We start from the raw sequence: 20,672 nt of genomic DNA, 5'->3' as shown, positions 1-20,672 counted from the left end.
TACAGCTCGGCTCTCAATACCATAGTGTCCTCTAAGCTCATCATAAAGCTCACAGCCCTGAACTCCTCCCTATGCCACTGGGTCCTGTACTTCCTGACGGGCCGACCCTAGGTTGTGAAGGTAGTCAACATTACCTCCTCAACACTGATTCTCAACACGTGGGCCCCACAAGGATGCATACTCTGTCCCCTAATATACTCCCTGTATACCCACGTCTGCGTGGCCTCACACAGTTCCAACTCCATCATCTAGTTTGCTGACAACACGACAGTAGTAGGCCTGATTACTAACTACGCAGAGCTGGCCGACAGCTCGGTGTAGGGAGGAGGTAGGCACTCTGACGGCATGGTGCCAGGTAAACAACCTCTCTCTCAATGTCAGCAAAACAAAGGAGCTGAATGTGGACTTCAGAGGGAAATCATCAACAGGGTCGCCGTGGAGACGGTCAAAAATGTCAGGTTCCTTGGCATACACTTCTCCGAGGAGGTGAAATGGTCAAAGCACACGGACACTGTGGTGAAGGCACAACAGTGACTGAAATAACACATATGGAATCATGTAGTAACCAAAAAAAGTGTTTAACAAATCAAAATATATTTTATATTTGAGATTCTTCAAATAGCCACCCTTTGCCTTGATGACAGCTTTGCACACTCTTGGCATTCTCTCAATCAGCTTCATGAGGTAGTCACCTGGAATGCATTTCAATTAACAGGTGTGTCTTAAAAGTTAATTTGTGGAATTTCTTTCCTTCTTATTGCGTTTGAGCCAATCAGTTGTGTTGTGGGGGGTATACAGAAGATAGCCCTATTTGGTAAAAGAACAAGTCCATGTGGCAAGAATAGCTTAAATAAGCAAAGAGAAACGACAGTTCATCATTACTTTAAGACATGAAGGTCAGTCAATACAGAACATTTCAAGAACGTTGAACGTTTCTTCAAGTGCCGTCACAAAAACCATCAAGCGCTATGATGAAACTGGCTCTCATGAGGACCACCACAGGAAAGAAAGACCTAGAGTTACCTCTGCTGCAGAGGATAAGTTCATTAGAGTTACCAGCCTCAGAAATTGCAGCCCAAATAAATGTATCACAGAGTTCAAGTAAAAGACACATCTCAACATCAACTGTTCAGAGGAGACTGTGTGAATCAGGCCTTCATGGTTGAATTGCTGCAAAGAAACCACTACTAAAGGACACCAATAATAAGAAGAGACTTGCTTGGGCCAAGAAACACGAGCAATGGACATTAGACCAGTGGAAAATTGTCCACTTTTGACCGGGAGTGTATATTATTATTCCTATTTTTATTAGTTTATTTCACTTTGCCTGCATTGTTGGAGCTCAGGGATTAAGATTTTCACTGTACCCTGTAATTACATCTGCAAACCTGTACATGTGACTATTAAACTTTCTAACCTAATCTATTCATTTGCATAGGCCTACGCAACAACGAGCGAACACCCTGAAATAGAAGTATAGGATGTGTTGTGTGTGGTACAGTGGTATGTGACAATTCATAAACATATTAAGCTCAAATATTTTATATATATATATATATATATATATATATATATATATATATATATATATATATATATATATATATATATTAATTAATGATACATTGTACCAAGACTGGAACTAGTTTAGCACAAGGCCCAGTATTCTACCTTCTTTCAAAAGAACGAGACGTGGCCCATCCACTCCTAAATCCTTCAACAGCAGTGGTGGAGTGACCGTCAGATGAGGGTATGCTTTCAATTCTTTAGTCATCTCTGTAAATGTCCCATCTAGATTCATCTGAAAGCTTGAATTTAAATATTAAATATTAAACCATTACATTTATTACCAATACACTATATATCAATACAGTATTGTATGATATAATGAAAGAATTGTAAGCCTACTTTTGACCAGTTACAAGTCCATACGAAATCCAAACAGGGAAAGTCTTGATGGATGGAGGTAGGCTGAGTAAAATCTTTTCAACATCAGAGGCTCTAGACATTGCATTCTCTGTCAGGATCTCCACAGAGCAGTTTGGGATTTTCTCTCCATCTTAACAATGGGAAAACAGCATATCATGCAATTAAAGATCATGCTACATAAAACTATTATGTCAAAGTTTGATTCACATATACAGTGCCTTGCAAAAGTATTCATACCCCTTGGATTTCTTCACATTGTATTTTTACAAAGTAAAGCTGGTGCAGACAAAACACAAAGACAGGAAACAACCACCCACAATCCCCAACACAAAACAAGCCACCTATATATGATTCTCAATCAGGGACAACGATTGACAGCTGTCTCTGATTGAGAACCATATTAGGCTGGACACAGAAACAGACAAACTAGACACACAACATAGAATGCCCACCCCAACTCACACCCTGACCATACTAAACAAATACAAAAACAAGGGAAAACAGGTCAGGAACGTGACAGAACCCCCCCCCCCTCAAGGTGCGAACTCCGGGCGCACCCCTAAAACTCAAGGGGAGGGTCTGGGTGGGCATCTGTCCGCGGTGGCGGCTCCGGCGCAGGACGAGGACACCACTCCACCATTGTCTTTATCCCCCTCCTTAGCGTCCTTTGAGTGGCGACCCTCGCCCCCGACCCTGGTCTAGGAACCTTCCCAAAGGTCCCTCCTAAATAGAGGAGAAAACTCCGGACAGAGAGGTAGCTCCGGACAGAGAGGTAGCTCCGGACAGAGAGGTAGCTCCGGACAGAGACGTAGCTCCGGACAGAGAGGTAGCTCAGGAGAGTGGGGCAACTCCGGACTGAAGGGCAGCTCCGGACAGAGAGGCAGCTCCGGACTGAAGGGCGGCTCCGGACTAATGGCAGCTCCGGGCTGAGGGGCGGCTCATGACTGGAGGGCGGCTCATGACTGGAAGGCGGCTCATGACTGGAAGGCGGCTCATGACTGGAAGGCGGCTCATGACTGGAAGGCGGCTCATGACTGGAATGCGGCTCATGACTGGAATGCGGCTCATGACTGGAAGGCGGCTCATGACTGGAAGGCGGCTCATGACTGAAGGGCGGCTCATGACTGGAGGGCGGCTCATGACTGGAGGGCGGCTCATGACTGGAGGGCGGCTCCTGACTGGAGGGCGGCTCCTGACTGGAGGGCGGCTCCTGACTGGAGGGCGGCTCCTGACTGGAGGGCGGCTCCTGACTGGAGGGCGGCTCCTGACTGGAGGGCGGCTCTGGCGGCTCCTGACTGGCGGGCGGCTCCTGACTGGCGGGGGGCTCCTGACTGGCGGGCGGCTCTGGCGGCTCCTGACTGGCGGGCGGCTCTGGCGGCTCCTGACTGGCGGGCGGCTCTGGCGGCTCCTGACTGGCGGGCGGCTCCTGACTGGCGGGCGGCTCCTGACTGGCGGGCGGCTCCTGACTGGCGGGCGGCTCCTGACTGGCGGGCGGCTCCTGACTGGCGGGCGGCTCCTGACTGGCGGGCGGCTCTGGCGGCTCCTGACTGGCGGGCGGCTCTGGCGGCTCCTGACTGGCGGGCGGCTCCTGACTGGCGGGCGGCTCCTGACTGGCGGGCGGCTCCTGACTGGCGGGCGGCTCCTGACTGGCGGGCGGCTCCTGACTGGCGGGCGGCTCCTGACTGGCGGGCGGCTCCTGACTGGCGGGCGGCTCCTGACTGGCGGGCGGCTCCTGACTGGCGGGCGGCTCCTGACTGGCGGGCGGCTCCTGACTGGCGGGCGGCTCCTGACTGGCGGGCGGCTCTGGCGGCTCCTGACTGGCGGGCGGCTCTGGCGGCTCCTGACTGGCGGGCGGCTCTGGCGGCTCCTGACTGGCGGGCGGCTCTGGCGGCTCCTGACTGGCGGGCGGCTCTGGCGGCTCCTGACTGGCGGGCGGCTCCTGACTGACGGACGGCTCCTGACTGACGGACGGCTCCTGACTGACGGACGGCTCTGGCGGCTCCTGACTGACGGACGGCTCTGGCGGCTCCTGACTGACGGACGGCTCTGGCGGCTCCTGACTGACGGACGGCTCTGGCGGCTCCTGACTGACGGACGGCTCTGGCGGCTCCTGACTGACGGACGGCTCTGGCGGCTCCTGACTGACGGACGGCTCTGGCGGCTCCTGACTGACGGACGGCTCTGGCGGCTCGGGGCAGACGGACGGCTCTGGCGGCTCGGGGCAGACGGACGGCTCAGATGGCGCTGGGCAGACGGATGGCTCAGACGGCGCTGGGCAGACGGATGGCTCAGACGGCGCTGGGCAGACGGATGGCTCAGACGGCGCTGGGCAGACGGATGGCTCAGACAGCGCTGGGCAGACGAGCAGTGCAAGCGGCGTTGGGCAGACAAGCAGTGCAAGCGGCGTTGGGCAGACGAGCAGTGCAGGCGGCGTTGGGCAGACGGCCGACTCTGACCTGCTGAGGCGCACAGTAGGCCTGGTGCGTGGTACCGGCACTGGTGGTACCGGGCTGAGGGCACGCACCTCAGGGCGAGTGCGGGGAGAAGGAACAGTGCGTACAGGGCTCTGGAGACGCACAGGAGGCTTGATGCGTGGTGCCGGAACTGGAGGCACTGGGCTGGAGACACGCACCACAGGGAGAGTGCGTGGAGGAGGAACAGGGCTCTGGAGACACACTAGAAGCCTGGTGCGTGGTGTAGGCACTGGTGGTACTGGGCTGGGGCGGGAAGTTGGCGCTGGATATACCGGACCGTGCAGGCGTACTGGCTCCCTTGAGCACCGAGCCTGCCCAACCTTACCTGGTTGAATGCTGCCCGTAGCCCGTCCAGTGCGGGGGATTGGAATAACCCGCACTGGGCTGTGTTGGCGAACCGGGGACACCATACGTAAGGCTGGTGACTTGTACACCGGCCCGAGGAGACGTACTGGAAGCCAGATATGTTGAGCCGGCTTCATGGCACTTGGCTCAATGCTCAATCTAGCCCGCCCAGTGCGGGGAGGTGGAATAACCCACACCGGGCTATGCACACGTACAGGAGACACCGTGCGCTCTTCCACATAACACGGTGTCTGCCCGTACTCCCGCTCTCCACGGTAAGCATGGGAAGTGGGAGCAGGTTTCCTACCTACCTTCGCCACACTACCCTTTAGCCCCCCCCCCAAGAAATTTTTGGGGTTTCTTCACGGGCTTCCATCCACGCTTCCGTGCTGCCTCCTCATACCACCGCTCCTGGGCTTTAGCTGCCTCCATCTCTTCCCGAGAGCGGCGATATTCTCCAATGTGAGCCCAGTGTCCTTTACCCTCCAGAATTTCCTCCCATGTCCAGGATTCCTGTGTAGTGGGCCGCTGCTGCTCGTACTAACGCTGCTTGGTCCGAGTTTGGTGGGTGGTTCTGTAACGGAAGTCTAAGTCGTCCTCCTCCTCAGACGAGGAGAGGCGAGAAGGATCTGAGGACCAATGTGCAGCGTGGTAATTTTCCATTATTTAATTAACACAAAACAAGACACTATACAAAATGACAAAACAAACTAACCGTCACAGTCCTAGCTGGTGCAGACAAAACACAAAGACAGGAAACAACCACCCACAATCCCCAACACAAAACAAGCCACCTATATATGATTCTCAATCAGGGACAACGATTGACAGCTGTCTCTGATTGAGAACCATATTAGGCTGGACACAGAAACAGACAAACTAGACACACAACATAGAATGCCCACCCCAACTCACGCCCTGACCATACTAAACAACTACAAAAACAAGGGAAAACAGGTCAGGAACGTAACAGAGGATAAGTTCATTAGAGTTACCAGCCTCAGTTACCAGCCTATGACTATGCATAGACAATAAACAGAATAGTAGCAGCGTATGTGAAAAATCTACATCTACAATCATTAACATAGGTGTAGCACTATTAAATCTGGGTTTGACTATGAATTAAAATACATTATCTATATAAAGCCCTGGATTGTGTTTGCTAGGATTCTCTAAAAACATCCCCAAATAGCTTACAAATACTTCTATCCAATTTATACTGCAACAATATCACTCAAAGATCTGTGTTAGTTTTAGGATTAAACACTTTGAAAAAACCTTCGTCAAAGATTTTTTGTCCAAGTTTTCATACTCGCATTCCATGCATTGTTTACTTCACAGGGTTTTCAATAAAGCCTGTAGTTTAACAAAGAACTTCTATTGAGGTAAGAAAAAGATTAGGATCTGGCAAAAATTCAGAAAAAGTTTTGCTAATTACACGATCAATTGAAAATGCACATCATCCTATAGGTGCTGGAAAAAAGACACTATAGTCAAATCCAAATGTATTGTCACCCTTGAAATAGATTAGCAAAAAACACAGTATAAAATAAATACAAATATCAAGCTATATGCAATTTTTGGGATTTATTATTATGTTATTTTATACTAATACAATTGCTCAGGGAAAGATATTTTGTTTAACAAGTTAAACATCTAAAAAAGATAGTCGCTAGTGAGCCTTTGCACGCAGTCTTCACATGCTGCCTTAAAATTGAATTAAAAAAGGGAATCAATTAAATAAGAATTCCTACCAATCTTCAGAACCTACTCCACATTTTTCAAAGTGAAATATTTTTAGGGGAAAATGTTCCTAATTTAAAAAAATACAAAAACAAATATTGAGTATGTCTTCACGCCCCAGAGGTAATACTTGGTAGAAGTACCTTTGGTAGCCATTATAGCTGTGAACCATTTTGAATTAGATTCTACCAACTTTTCATCTCAGTCTCTCCCATTGACAACCTGCGGTTTGAATTGAAGAGGGCAGTCCACAAGCGCAGACAGAAGGATATCAAGGATTTGGAAAGATTCTGTATGGAGGAATGGTCTAAGATCCCTCCCAATGTGTTCTTCGATCTCATAAAACATTATAGAAAAAGGCTAATTGACGTTATCCTCGCAAGGGGAGGGTGCACAAAGTATTGAAACATGAGTGCCAATCATTTTGACACCTATCTTTTTTAGATATTTTGTATTACTTGTTAAAGAAAATATTTTCTCTGAGCAATTGTATTAGTATAAAATAATGTAATTTTCAAGGGTGCCAATAACTTCGTATGTGACTGTATATGCCCACTATATTGGACTATCAGAGTAAAATTTAATTAACATTAACATTGCTATGCCGGGTTCCAAACAGATTCGTAATTTTGGAAGGAAACATTGATTGGCATGAAACTACATTCATCACCTCTATTAATTCACCTCTATTAATGAGTTATGTTAACTCTAAAGACACATGTCCACCAGTTTTAGCAAACCGGTTCCTAGGTCTAACATTATAGCTGCAGTTAGCCAATCAAGTCACAGCTATTGATTCAAAACTTGTGATTGGACTGCTTGAAACTTTTGAGTAAAAAATAGCACCAGTTGATGGTGAACATGTAGCAAACTAATGCTTAGAATCTAGAGCCAATTGACCGGAGTTATGGAATTTGGCACATGATATGATGGCATTTGCCATACTGTAGAGTCATCTTGTACTTACAAAGTAGTGCAGAGAAGTTTCCCATTAGTAGGGTACTATTGGCCCTTGCCACATGTAGATGGAACAGAACATATTTTGCTGTTCATAACACAAGCACCCACAACTGCTGATGTTTTACCTTCAATTTTCTGCAGAACATACTCTCTCTCAAAGACATCTGGTAACCCAGGTACTCGAACTGGGTCGCATAAACGTTCTCCAGGTTGAGAGTTCAAGTCTATCGGTACATAGACCTCATGTTGTGAACTCTCTTTCTAGGGTAGAGAACAAAAACAGATACATTTGTTTCATTTTGAAATGCTCCTGGTCTGAAAAATATTTTAACTACCAAACAAATAGAGGTGCATGCAGTATCTCAATCTCCCATTAAAAACATTTCGTATCGTGTAATGCATATTCATTCAATACATCTGCTCTATTCAATGTTATCTCAAAAGACAATGGGCACACCTTTGCTTCAGATAACAGGTAGGCCCAGCACACTGGTGCAATCTCAAAAACCTCAGAGTCTTCAATGATTTTGTCACCTCTTCTTTTGTGGAGGCTTGGCAACAGCTCTCTGAAGAGATTGTACAATCCTTCAACGATAGCAACCTAAAACAAATGTATACATTTTATTAATACATTTGTGGACTTATTAAATTATTTTATATGTAGAACATTACCTTTACATTACCTTCTGGGTCGTTGTTACAATTTCCTTTCTGTACAACAGCTGATGCAGACTTTGCGCCAGAGGATTGCATCCACTGAGCTTTCGAATGTATGCAATCACTTTGTTCAATCCCTCTCCGTAATGTTTATCGTTCTGTAAGGATAATGGGGAAGTTAATGCATGATGTGACAAAGTACTGTACATTAGAACGCCAATGGCACAAGCAAAGGAACACTGTAGCGCGCTTTGCCTGAGCATGGTAATAAAAATATCAGATGTTTTTATAATGGTTTATGGTCAAAATGACAGTAACAAGACAGTGTAATAGATATTGGAATATCTCACAACGGCATAAAGTGAAGAAAAGAAAGCACTGAGTCCTTTCTGGGATTGTTGCACTGAGGGTACGACATCATTCAAGTAGAATTCCTTAGTGTCTGGATGCTCATCAGGGAAGGAGGACAAAGAAAAGCTCACAGTTGACTCCTCATTGATTCCACAATCTAGCAAAGTCTGTCCAACTCCACCGCGTTCACTTCTGCAGAAACATCAATATTGACTTAATAATGATGGCTTATCGCCTGATGCTGTGTGAAAGTTATATTGATACTATATGTAGTGAAAACATTAGATGTACCGAGGTTTATTAATTATGTGTTTTTTATGTATAATAAAACGTATAAAAAAGTCCTTAATGTTCCTCCAAAATCACTGTGATCAAATAAGTCATTATAATAATAGTGATGGCTTATTGTGTGAGAAAAAAGGTGTACTGAAACTATAGATGGTAAAATTATTATGTGTCCTGTGTTTATGAATTAATTTACTGCTTTTTTCTGTTATTAAATGTATTAATAAATTATTAAATTATACTGTATATGCACATAACATTACTTGTAATGGAGGACATGTGCTGGGATTCCACTTTCATCCGAGAGCTTCTGTCTCAGATCTCGTAGTGTGTCACTTGCCAAGTCCACCTTGACCTCAAAGTCTCCCTATTGATGAAAAGTATATAAAAATAATTGACAGTCATTATTTCAAAACACACCTTAATTGCTACCTGGTAACATAATAATACATACAGGTGTCACACCCTGATCTGGTTCACCTGTCATTGGGATTGTCTCCAGCCCCTCCAGGTGTCGCCTATTATCCCCGGTGTATATATCCCTGTGCTTCCTGTCTCTCTGTGCCAGTTCGTCTTGTTTGCCAAGTCAACCAGTGGTTTTCCTTGCTCCTATTTTTCCCAGTTTCTGTATGTTTCTAGTCCTCCTGGTTTCAACCCTTAACTGTCCTGACTGAACCCACCTGCCTGTTCTGACTACCAGCCTGCCTATCCCCTTGTACTGTTTTGGACTCTGATCTGGTTTCTGACCCCTGCCTGGTCTGACCTTGAGACTGCCTATCGCCTAGTACTGTTTGGACTCTGACCTGGTATATGAACTCTCGCCTGTCCCTGACCTGCGTTTGCCTACTCCCTTTGTTATAATAAATATCGGAGCTCAACCATCTGCCTCCTGTGTCTGCATTTGGGTCTCGCCTTGTGCCCTTATAACAGGTTTGGAAAAGTGTACAGTAAGGGGTTAGAATTAATTAAAGCAAGAGTTTAAAGAGATTGAATGTGATCTAAGGGTGTTTTCACACTTGGTCCCTTTCAGACAATTTTTGTGAACTTGGTGCGGTTTCGCTTAATTGTTCAGTGTGAACAAAGGAACTAAGACCCCTCAAAAGAGCCCCTGAAGCAAACCGAACTGAGACCATCTCTAGAGGTGGTCTGAGTTCGGTTCGCTTGAATTCCGCGGTCCGGTTCCCTTTTTTAGGGCAATGTGAACACAAATCTCCACAGGTTCGCTTGTCATTATTCCCGCACCACACACTAGACTACTGCAACACCGTTCCCCTGACATAACACCTCACATTAGTGCCACAAAAGAGAGGAGAGGATGATGTGCATGTTCGCAGAAAAATCACATGCTATTTTTGGATATTGATTAGCGATTTTCAAGAATACACAGAAATTCCAAAATATGTGTGGAGTTTTTTGTTAAGATTATTTGTTTGCAATACTATGTGATCTATAAGAGAGCTTCATAAGCTGTTTATTCGATTGTAGGGTTTGAATAGTGTGAGAAGTCACCAACATATAGTATTTAAATCAGAACATAGGGTACAAAATCAATTCTAGCTCTTAAAGGGGCAGTAGCCTACATTGGGTATACAATTTTAAATTACAGCATTATTTAATCTGCACTTATTCTTCTGCTATTTATTCTGTAACCAATAATATTTACATGTTAATAATATTATCTGATTATAATTGTCTCATCTTTATGTCTCACATTTAAAAAAAACTTTTTTTGCTTTGTCATTATTGGGTATCATCAGACCAGAGAATCTTGTTTCTCATGGTCTGAGAGTCCTTTAGGTGCCTTTTGGCAAACTCCAAGCGGGCTGTCATGTGCCTTTTACTGAGGAGTGGCTTCCATCTGGCCACTCTACTATAAAGGTCTGATTGGTGGAGTACTGCAGAGATGGTTGTCCTTCTGGAAGGTTCTCTCATCTTACCTCCCTGACCAAGGCCTTTCTCCCCAAATTGCTCAGTTTAGTCGGGTGGCCAGCTCTAGAGTCTTGGTTGTTGCAAACTTCTTCCACTTAAGAATGATGGAGGCCACTGTTCTTGGGGACCTTCAATGCTGCATACATTTTGTGGTACCCTTCCCCAGATCTGTGCCGATACAATCCTGTCTCTGAGCTCTACAGACAATTCCTTCGACTTCATGGCTTGGTTTTTGCTCTGACATGCACTGTCAACTGTGGAACTCTATATAGACAGTTGTGAGCCTTTCCAAATCATGTCCAATCAATTGCATTTTCCAGAAGTGGACTCCAATCAAGTTGTAGAAACATCTCAAGGATGATCAATGGAAACAGGATGCACCTGAGCTCAATTTTGGTCTCATAACAAAGGGTCTGAATACTTATGTAAATAAGATATTTCAGTTTTTATTTTTTATACATTTACAACAAAAAAACTGCAAAGCTGTCATCAAGGCAAAGGGTGGCTACTTTGAAAAATCTCAAATCTCAAATATATTTTAATTTGTTTAACACTTTTTTGGTTACTACATGGTTACTTCCATGTGTTATTTCATAGTTTTGATGTCTTCGCTATTATTATACAATTTAGAAAATTGTAAAAAGAAAAACCCTTGAATGAGTAGGTGTATCCAAACTTTTGACTAGTACTGAACAAAAATGTTAATGCATGGTATTACAAATATGCATCTGTTGGTCACAGATACCTTTCAAAAAAGATTTGGGCGAGGATCAGAAAACCAGTCAGTATCTGGTGTGACCATTTGCATCATGCAGCGTGATCTACTTTGCATAGAGTTGATCAGGCTGTTGATTGTGGCTTGTGTAATGTTGTCCCACTCCTCTTCAATGGCTGTGCGAAGTTACAGGATATTGGCGGGAACTGGAACACACTGTCATACACGTCGATCCAGAGCATCCCAAACATGGTCAATGAGTGACATGTCTGGTGAGTATGCAGGCCATGGAAGAACTGGAAAATTTCCAGCTTCCAGGAATTATGTCCATACAGATCATGGGGCCGTGCATTATGATGCTGAATATGGCGCCGTACTGGAGGGCTGCCGTTTGCAAGCCCCGACCCAACTTTGCTAATTTGTGATTATGTTGTCGTTATTTCTTACAGCCGACAAGAACTCTTGAACATACTTATCCCAGTTCCGGCTTCCACTTTGACTCATCTGCCCTGGGCTCTCGTAATTCCGGACCAATTTTTGGGCTACCCAAGGGGAAACACCAGCATTATAAAGGCAAGAGAGGGGGATCCTGGTGAGATTAAGGCGAAGCGAAAACCGACCACCTCTTCCCTCCATTCTACTGGCTAATGTACAGTCACTTGATAATAAGATGGATGACCTCCGATCGCATATTTTCTAGCAACGGGACTCTCGGAACTGCAATATTCTTAGCTTTTCAGAAATATGACTCTCAAGCAAGATACCCCCATGGCTATCCAACTCGAGGTATTCTCAATTCACCAGGCGGACAGGACAGTGGAGTCAGGGAAATTGAGGGGGGAGGGGTTTGCCTCTTCATCAATTCCAACTGGTGTGCTGATTCCAGCGCGGTGGAAGTATCGACCCACTGTTCACCCATCTTGGAATACCTGATAGTAAAATTCCAACCCTTCTACCTCCTGAGTTTTCAGCTGTTATCGAGACCGCTGTATACATTCCACCTCAGGACAATAAAAAGAACAAGCTGGCTCTTAACGAGCTGTACAAGGTTTACAAAAAGCAGGAAACCATACACCCAGAGGATGCCTTTCTGGTTGCCAGCAATTTTAATTTGGCGTCAATAAGACACGTGATGCCCAACTTCCATCAACACTTCTCCAACGCCCCTAGGGGCGATAAAGTCCTCGACCACTGCAATTCTACCCACAAGCAAGCATACAAGGCCCTCCCTCGTCCGCCATTCGGCAAAGCAGATCATGACTCCGTACTTCCTGTTTCAGCAGAATCTGAAACAGTATACTACAGGACTGCTTTGCTAGCGCTGATTGTAATATGTTTTGAGACTCCGCCGATAACATTGATGAGCTAACCACCTCTGTCACCGGCTTCATTAGAAAATGAATCAGCGACGTTGTACCCACAGAGAGGGTTCGCTGCTTCCCCAACCAAAAGCCCTGGATTAACACAGATGTTGGCGCAAAACTAATGAGCAGAGCTACCTCACACAGAGCTATCGTAGACAACACTGTTGCTATGGCCGAAAACATGAATAAGTACAAGAAGCCCCACTATGACCTCTGCAGAGTCATCAAAGGAGCAAAAGAACAATATAGGAATAAGGTGTAATCATATAACACAGGCCTCCGACGCCCGCCGCATCTGGCAGGGGCTACAGTCCATTACGGAATACAAAAGAAGACCCAACAACATCGAGCAGGGTGTAAGGGCCTTCACTGACAGAGGACTGGGTGATCAGGTTCGCCGAGGCCGACGTGAGAAGGGTCATTATTTAGGTCAACACCCGCAAGCCCGCGGGCCCCGACGGTATTCCAGGGTGCATTCTCAGAGCATGCGCAGAACAGCTGGAAGGCATATTCACTGTAATTTTCTACTTCTCCTTGTCCCAGTCTGTAATCCCCACATGTTTTAAGATGACCACCATCATTCCTGTTCCCAAGAACTCTAAGGCTTCATGCCACAATGACTACCACCCTGTAGCACTCATTTCTGTAGTCATGAAGTGCTTTGAGAGGCTGGTTATGGCACACATTAACTCCACCATGCTAGACACCCTAGACCCACAACAATTTGCATACCGCCCCAATAGATCCATAGACGACACAATCTCAATTTCTCTCTACACTGCCCTCACCCACCTAGATAAGAGGAATACCTATGTGAGAATGATGTTCATTGACTACAGCTCAGCGTTCAAGACCATTATCCCCTCCAAGCTCATCACCAAGCTTAGGACTCTGGGTCTGAACACCTCCCTCTGCAACTGTATCCTGGACTTCCTGACAGGACAACCCCAGGTGGTGAGGGTAGGCAACATCACATCTTCCACACTGACCCTTAACACAGGGGCCCCACTGGGGTGTGATTTTAGTCCCCTCCTGTACTCCCTGTTCATCCACAATTGTGTGGCCAGACACGACTCTAACATCATTGTCAAGTTCGCTAAGGACACGTTGTTGGTAGGCCTGATCACCGACGACGATGAGTCAGCCAACAGGGAGGTCAGTGACCTGACAGTGTGGTGCCAGAGCAACAACCTCTCCCTCAACGTCATCAAGACCAAGGAGCTGATCGTGGACTACAGGAAACGGGGGGGGGGGGGGGGGGGCATCCACATCAACAGGGAGGTAGTGGAGCAGGTAGACAGCTTCAAGTTCTTCGGTGTCCAAATCACTAAAGACTTAAAATGGTCCAAACACACACGCACAGTCGTAAAGAAGACACGACAGTGACTCTTCCCCCTCAGGAGGCTGAACAAGTTTGGCATGGGCCCTCAAATCCTCAAAAGGTTCTACAGCTGTACCATTGAGAGCATATTGACTGGCTGCATCACTACTTGGTATGGCAATAGCACCACCCTCGATCGCATGGAGCTACAGAGGGTTGTGCGGACAGCACAGTATATCACTGGGGCCGAGCTCCCTGCCATCCAGGACCACTTTATCAGGCGGTGTGAAAAGAAGGCCTGGAAAATCGTCAAAGACCCAAACCACCCAAGCCATTGACTGTTCTCTCTGCTGCCGCACGGCAAGAAGTACCGGTGCATCAAGTCTGACACCAACAGGCTCTTGAACAGCTTCTATCCCACAGCAGTACGACTGATAAATAGCTAACAAAATAGCTATACAGACTGAGTTTACCTTGTATCTTTATTGACCGTTTCTTTCAATATCTTTCAATAAGTCTCTATGCACACTCAAAGGCCCCTACAGTCCCCACACACACTATCATTCCAACACACACACACAACTACTCACTCACACATAATATGCACATACATTTATACTGACTCTACACACCCGCTCACATACAAGTTGCTTCTACTCTGTTTATCTTATATCCTGTTGCCTAGTCTCCTTACCCCTGTACATATCTACCTCCATCACTCCAGTATCCCTGTCTCCTTACCCCTGTACATATCTACCTCCATCACTCCAGTATCGATGCACATGTAAATATGGTATTGGAACTGACTTTTTAAATATTTCCTGTATATAGTATGCTTGCTTACTTATTTTGTATTTCATATTTCCTATTCTTATTTCTCTTGTGTTTTTTCTAGTAATACATTGTTATTGATTACTGCATTGTTGGGTTTTGAGTTTCCAAGAAAGGCATTTCACTGTACTTGTGCATGTGACATTAAAACTTGAAACATGCGGTGATGGCGGCTGATGAACGGCACGGGCTTCAGAATTTCATCACAGTATCTCTGTGCATTAAAATTGCCATCAATAAAATGCAATTGTGTTCGTTGTCCGTAGCTTGGGGTCCGTAACCCCACCGCCACCATGGGGCACTCTGTTCACAATGTTGACATCAGCAAACCGCTCGCCCACACAACGCCATAAACACTGTCTGCCATCTGCCCGGTACAGTTGAAACCGGGATTCATCCGTGAAGAGCAGACTTCTCCAGGGTGCCAGTGGCCATCGAAGGTGAGCATTTACCCACTGAAGTCGGTTACGACACCAAACTGCAGTCAGATCAAGACCCAGGTGAGGACGACAAGCACGCAGATGAGCTTCCCTGAGATGGTTTCTGACAGTTTGTGCAGAAATTCTTCAGTTGTGCAAACCCACAGTTTCATCAGCTGTCCGGGTGGCTAGTCTTAGATGATCCCGTAGGATGTGGAGGTCCTGAGCTGGCATGGTTACGTGGGGTCTGCGTTTGTGAGGCCGGTTGAACGTACTGCCAAATTCTTTAAAATTATGTTGAAGGCAGCATATGGTAAAGAAATAAACATTCAATTATCTGGCAACAGCTCTGCTGGATATTCCTGCAGTCAGCATGCCAATTGCACGCTTGTTCAACTTGAGACATCAGTGGTATTGTGTTGTGTGACAACACTGCACATTTTAAAGTGGCCTTTTATTGTCCCCAGCACAAGGTGCACCTGTGTAATGATCATACTGTTTAATCAGCTCCTTGATATGCCACACCAGTCAGGTGGATGGATTATCTTGGCAAATGAGAAAAGCTCACTAAAAGCCATTTTATGCTTGCTCTGGCTATGCGATCCGGAGGCTCTGTATGGAGGGTGTGACGCAATTGAGGAGCCTCCGGAGGCCAAATCGAGCTCCGTACGGTGATGTCATGCGCCTCCCAATTTTTGGAACAATGCGGGGGGCTTCGTATACTCTGCATTTACATGGTTGGTTGATGGTAGGTGGAGGCGGCAGGTCCTGTATAAACAGAAACTCTATTCCTGGACAAGAAGTGCAAGAAGTATGAATGTCCTGACTTCTACAGAGGCAATATCGCATAAAATGCTGTACGGCCACTGCAGACATCAGATTGACCATGCACCGCCTTTAACAGGGATGTAACATACTTTGAGAGAAATAAGCTTTTTGTGCATATGGACAATTTCTGGGAGCTTTTATTTCAGCTCATGAAACATGGGACCAGCACACATATATTTTTGTTCAGTGTATATTATTATTTTTTTATTAAATCGGGACGTAACACATCATACGAAATGGATGACATTGTACACAATTGTGCACAACAACATTTTCAGGGACCCATTTTGGCTTGTGAGCACAACTTTCAAAACGACTGTTTGAAATTATACAAAAAAAGCTCAACAGCTATAAATAAATAACTTGAGTCCTACAAGCCTTGCTGCTTTGAGCTTTGTATTTTTAATTAACATGATGAATTTACCTTGAGCATGATGTGGCATCGAACGTTATCCTCTCCTATGATGTCATTCACCTCTCGCTGTGGCGTTCGGGGGGCTTGTTTCAGGTTCTCCTTGGGTGTAAACATGACATAAAGCTTACCTCCATTTTGAATGTGCCTGTCTTTCAAAGACCCTAAAAAGGATTGAAATTCAACATGATTGTCAACACAAGGGATCTTCCATGTTATTTTCCCTCAAATTATATTGAAGTAGATTACAATTTCCAATCCTTTCCTATGATCATAACAGATTTATATACAGTATGTATCCTGTAACAGATCAATGTTATGTATCACCATGTATTTGTATCTGTATCAAATAAGTATAAAGTCATTTTAGAATTCACATGAATATTCATGCAATGAATGATTCATTCTCTTATAGATACTCTGGAATACTGCTTACGTAAAGTGTCGCTGAAAGTGTTATTTGATTGAAATAATATGGGCAGGTTAATGCATTAAAAATTGTTGTAAAGCTGTTAAACACATATTTTCATCCTTATTATTTGCATGTAGGCAGGCTTGTATGTTTGCATACAGTGGTAGTAAGCCCACTGACTAAGGAGTACAGAGAATTAAAGTTGCTACCTCGTATCAATGAGGCCTAAAGCTGAGGGATGGGGGGGTGGCTGGAGAAATGTAACCATCACATTCATATACAGTTGAAGTCGGAAGTTTACATACACCTTAGCCAAATACATTTAAACTCAGTTTTTCACAATTCCTGACATTTAATCGTAGTAACAATTCCCTTTCTTAGGAAAGTTAGGATCACCACTTTATTTTAAGAATGTGAAATGTCAAAGTAATAGTAGAGAGAATGATTTATTTCATATTTTATTTCTTTCATCACATTCCCAGTGGGTAAGAAGTTTACATACACAAGCTTTAACTTCCTGACTGATGTCTTGAGATGTTGCTTCAATATATACACATAATATTCCTGCCTCATGATGCCATCTATTTTGTGAAGTGTACCAGTCCCTCCTGCAGCAAAGCACCCCCACAACATGATGCTGCCACCCCCATGCTTCACGGTTGGGATGGTGTTCTTCAGCTTGCAAGCATCCCCCTTTGTCCTCTAAACATAACTATGGTCATTATGGCCAACAGTTCTATTTTTGTTTCATCAGACCAGAGGACATTTCTCAAAAAAGTACAATCTTTGTCCCCATGTGCAGTTAAACCGCAGTCTGGCTTTTTTATGCTGGTTTTGGAGCAGTGGCTTCTTCCTTGCTGAGCGGCCTTTCAGGTTATGTCGATATAGGACTCGTTTTACTGTGGATATAGATACATTTGTACCTGTTTCCTCCAGAATCTTCACAAGGTCCTTTGCTGTTGTTCTGGGATTGATTTGCACTTTTCGCACCAAAGTACGTTCATCTCTAGGAGACAGAACGCGTCTCCTTCCTGAGCGGTTACGGCTGAGTGGTCCCATGGTGTTTATACTTGCATACTATTGTTTGTACAGATGAATGTGGTACCTTCAGGCGTTTGGAAATTGCTCCCAAGGATGAACCAGACTTGTGGAGGTCTACACTTTTTATTCTGAGGTTTTGACTGATTTCTTTCGATTTTCCCATGATGTAAAGCAGAGGTGCACTGAGTTTGAAGGTAGGCCTTGAAATACATCCACAGGTACACCTTCAATTGACTCAAATGACGTCAATTAGCCTATCAGAAGCTTCTAAAGCCATGACATAATTTTCTGGAATTTTCCAAGCTGTTTAAAGGCACAGTCAACTTAGTGTATGTAAACTTCTGACCCACTGGAATTGTGATACAGTGAATTATAAGTGAAATAATCAGTCTGTAAACAATTGTTGGAAAAATTACTTGTGTCATGCACCAAGTAGATGTCCTAACCGATTTGCCAAAACTATAGTTTGTTAACAAGAAATTTGTGGAGTGGTGGAAAATAAGTTTTAATGACTCCAACCTAAGTGTATGTAAACTTCCGACTTCAACTGTATAGAGCTATGGATGCCACCCCATGTCAATACAAGGGGCTGTGAGTTCTATGGAAATAATTCACATCGAGGAGCTGTGATGTGGACAACACAAAAGGAATTACGTTAACTGTATCTGGTTAACTTACATGTGTTGAAGAAAGGATCATCAGTTAGAGGCATTCCCTCAATGGTGTAGAGGCACACAGCTTTAGAGTTCTCAATGCCCTCTTGGTGACAGATCCTTAGCATCAGGTCTTCAACAGTGTTTGTAGCAGGATCCATGTCTGCATTCAAAATTGTACTGAGGGTCAAGCATGAGGCATTCCACAAAGAGGGGCATAATGACAGATCAGTGACATGATGCTTTTTTTTTTTTTTTTTTTTTTAAATTAATTTTAACCCCTTTTCTCCACAATTTTTGTGGTATCCAATCGCTAGTAATTACTATCTTGTCTCATCGCTACAACTCCCGTACGGGCTCGGGAGAGACGAAGGTCGAAAGCAATGCGTCCTCCAAGGCACAACCCGACCAAGCCGCACTGCTTCTTTAACACAGCGCGCCTCCAACCCGGAAGCCAGCCACACCAATGTGTCGGAGGAAACACCGTGCACCTGGCCCCCTTGGCTAGCGCGCACTGCGCCCAGCCCGCCACAGGAGTCGCTGGAGCGCGATGAGACAAGGAAATCCCTACCGGCCAAACCCTCCCTATCCCGGACGACGCTAGCCCAATTGTGCGTCGCCCCACGGACCTCCCGGTCGCGGCCGGCTGCGACAGAGCCTGGGGGCGAACCCAGAGACCCAGAGACTCTCATTTTATTTAGAGGGCTTCTAAAACTCATCAAAAGCATAATGTCGGGGGCCTCCCGGGTGGCGCAGTGGTCTAGGGCACTGCATCGCAGTGCTAACTGCGCCACCCGGGAGGCCCCGACATGATGCTTTTGATGAGTTTTAGAAGCCCTCTAAATAAAATGATCCCCTCTTTCCTATAAGACCTACTACTACAGTATGTCTCACCTGTGATCTCTTTTGGCTCAGGACAGTGGGGGTATGTGTACTGCAGATTAAAAGCCTCCATTGATTTTTGTACAGGCATCGCTTGCTGTGGCGCTCTGAGTCTTCGGATGGAATCTTTCATTTTTTCAAAGCGAATCTTCTCTAATTGACTTAAACCTGTTCAGAAAAAAATTACATATTATTAAGGTTATGAAACCTACACGAAATGGCAAAAAAACAACCATAAATACTGTAACTATCAGGACTCAGGGTAAGACCCAGATGCAGACAGTTTGAATCACAGAGGTTTATTACAAAACAGGGCGCAGGCAAACAACAGGTCAAGGGCAGGCAGAGGTCAGTAATTCTGGGAGTGTCACTAAGGTACAGAACGGCAGGCAGAATGGTCAGAAATCCAAGGTAGCGTTAAACAGGTAGAGAACAGCAGGCAGGATCAGGGCAAGCAGAATGGCCAAAACCAGGAGGACTAGAAACCAGCAACAGGAAATCACACTGGTAGGACTTGACAAGACAAACTGGCAACAGACAGACAGAAAACGCAGGTATAAATACACAGGAGATAATGGGGACAAATTGGAGACACCTGGTGGGGGTGGAGACAAGCACAGGTCAGGGTGTGACAGTAACCACAACCCTTTAGGTCCAGGCATGCAGCATGCATTTAAAACCATGGTACGCTGTATGCTACTAGTTAGACCTGTTTTTCGTGTTAGCGGACATGCAAATCTAACTGGCATAGATTCATTCGATTTTCCCCAGTAGGTTAGTCTGATTGAGAGCAACTAGCTATTGTATGCTCACTACATCAGCAGATATGCACAAAAACAGGTTGAGAGTGTGTTAGCATTTTTGTTGATAAGGACTTGGGGTGGTATAATAATAAATTACTCTTAGCTATGACTTAATGGTTTAAGCCTCATCAAGCTAAAGAATGGCACAGCATTAATATGGTGTCATTAAGTCAGTTACAAGTCCGTGACCTTACCCATTTTGTCTAAATCTTCACCATTTACGCCATCAATGAAATCGCTCTCATCTTTGACACCAAAAGTGAGAAATTTTTTGTAGTAGGGCTCCAGTTTGTGCTTTTGAAGAAATTTGAACATCTT

The 20,672-nt window shown here is 45.2% G+C and overlaps 1 protein-coding gene and 1 long non-coding RNA gene across 2 annotated transcripts; both read right to left on the bottom strand.

The window, feature by feature from the left end:
• Nucleotides 1–1,924: 1,924 nt before the first annotated feature.
• On the bottom strand, nucleotides 1,925–8,048 carry LOC129834098 (uncharacterized). The gene is made up of 3 exons (XR_008756208.1): nucleotides 7,909–8,048; nucleotides 7,577–7,712; nucleotides 1,925–2,059 (listed from the first exon to the last, which is right to left on the bottom strand). It is a non-coding gene; the product is annotated as an uncharacterized LOC129834098 (long non-coding RNA).
• A 362-nt stretch (nucleotides 8,049–8,410) lies between these two features.
• On the bottom strand, nucleotides 8,411–19,642 carry LOC129834950 (uncharacterized). The gene is made up of 5 exons (XM_055900320.1): nucleotides 19,564–19,642; nucleotides 18,695–18,832; nucleotides 16,576–16,727; nucleotides 9,008–9,111; nucleotides 8,411–8,651 (listed from the first exon to the last, which is right to left on the bottom strand). The coding sequence occupies exons 1-5, from the start codon at nucleotides 19,640–19,642 to the stop codon at nucleotides 8,411–8,413; spliced, it is 714 nt and encodes a 237-aa protein (XP_055756295.1).
• Nucleotides 19,643–20,672: the final 1,030 nt, after the last annotated feature.

This window comes from Salvelinus fontinalis, chromosome 35 (assembly GCF_029448725.1).
Source record: "Salvelinus fontinalis isolate EN_2023a chromosome 35, ASM2944872v1, whole genome shotgun sequence".
NCBI lineage: Eukaryota > Metazoa > Chordata > Actinopteri > Salmoniformes > Salmonidae > Salvelinus > Salvelinus fontinalis.
The sequence above is the reverse complement of the archived record's forward strand: the minus strand, read 5'-3'. Positions and strand labels throughout refer to the sequence as shown.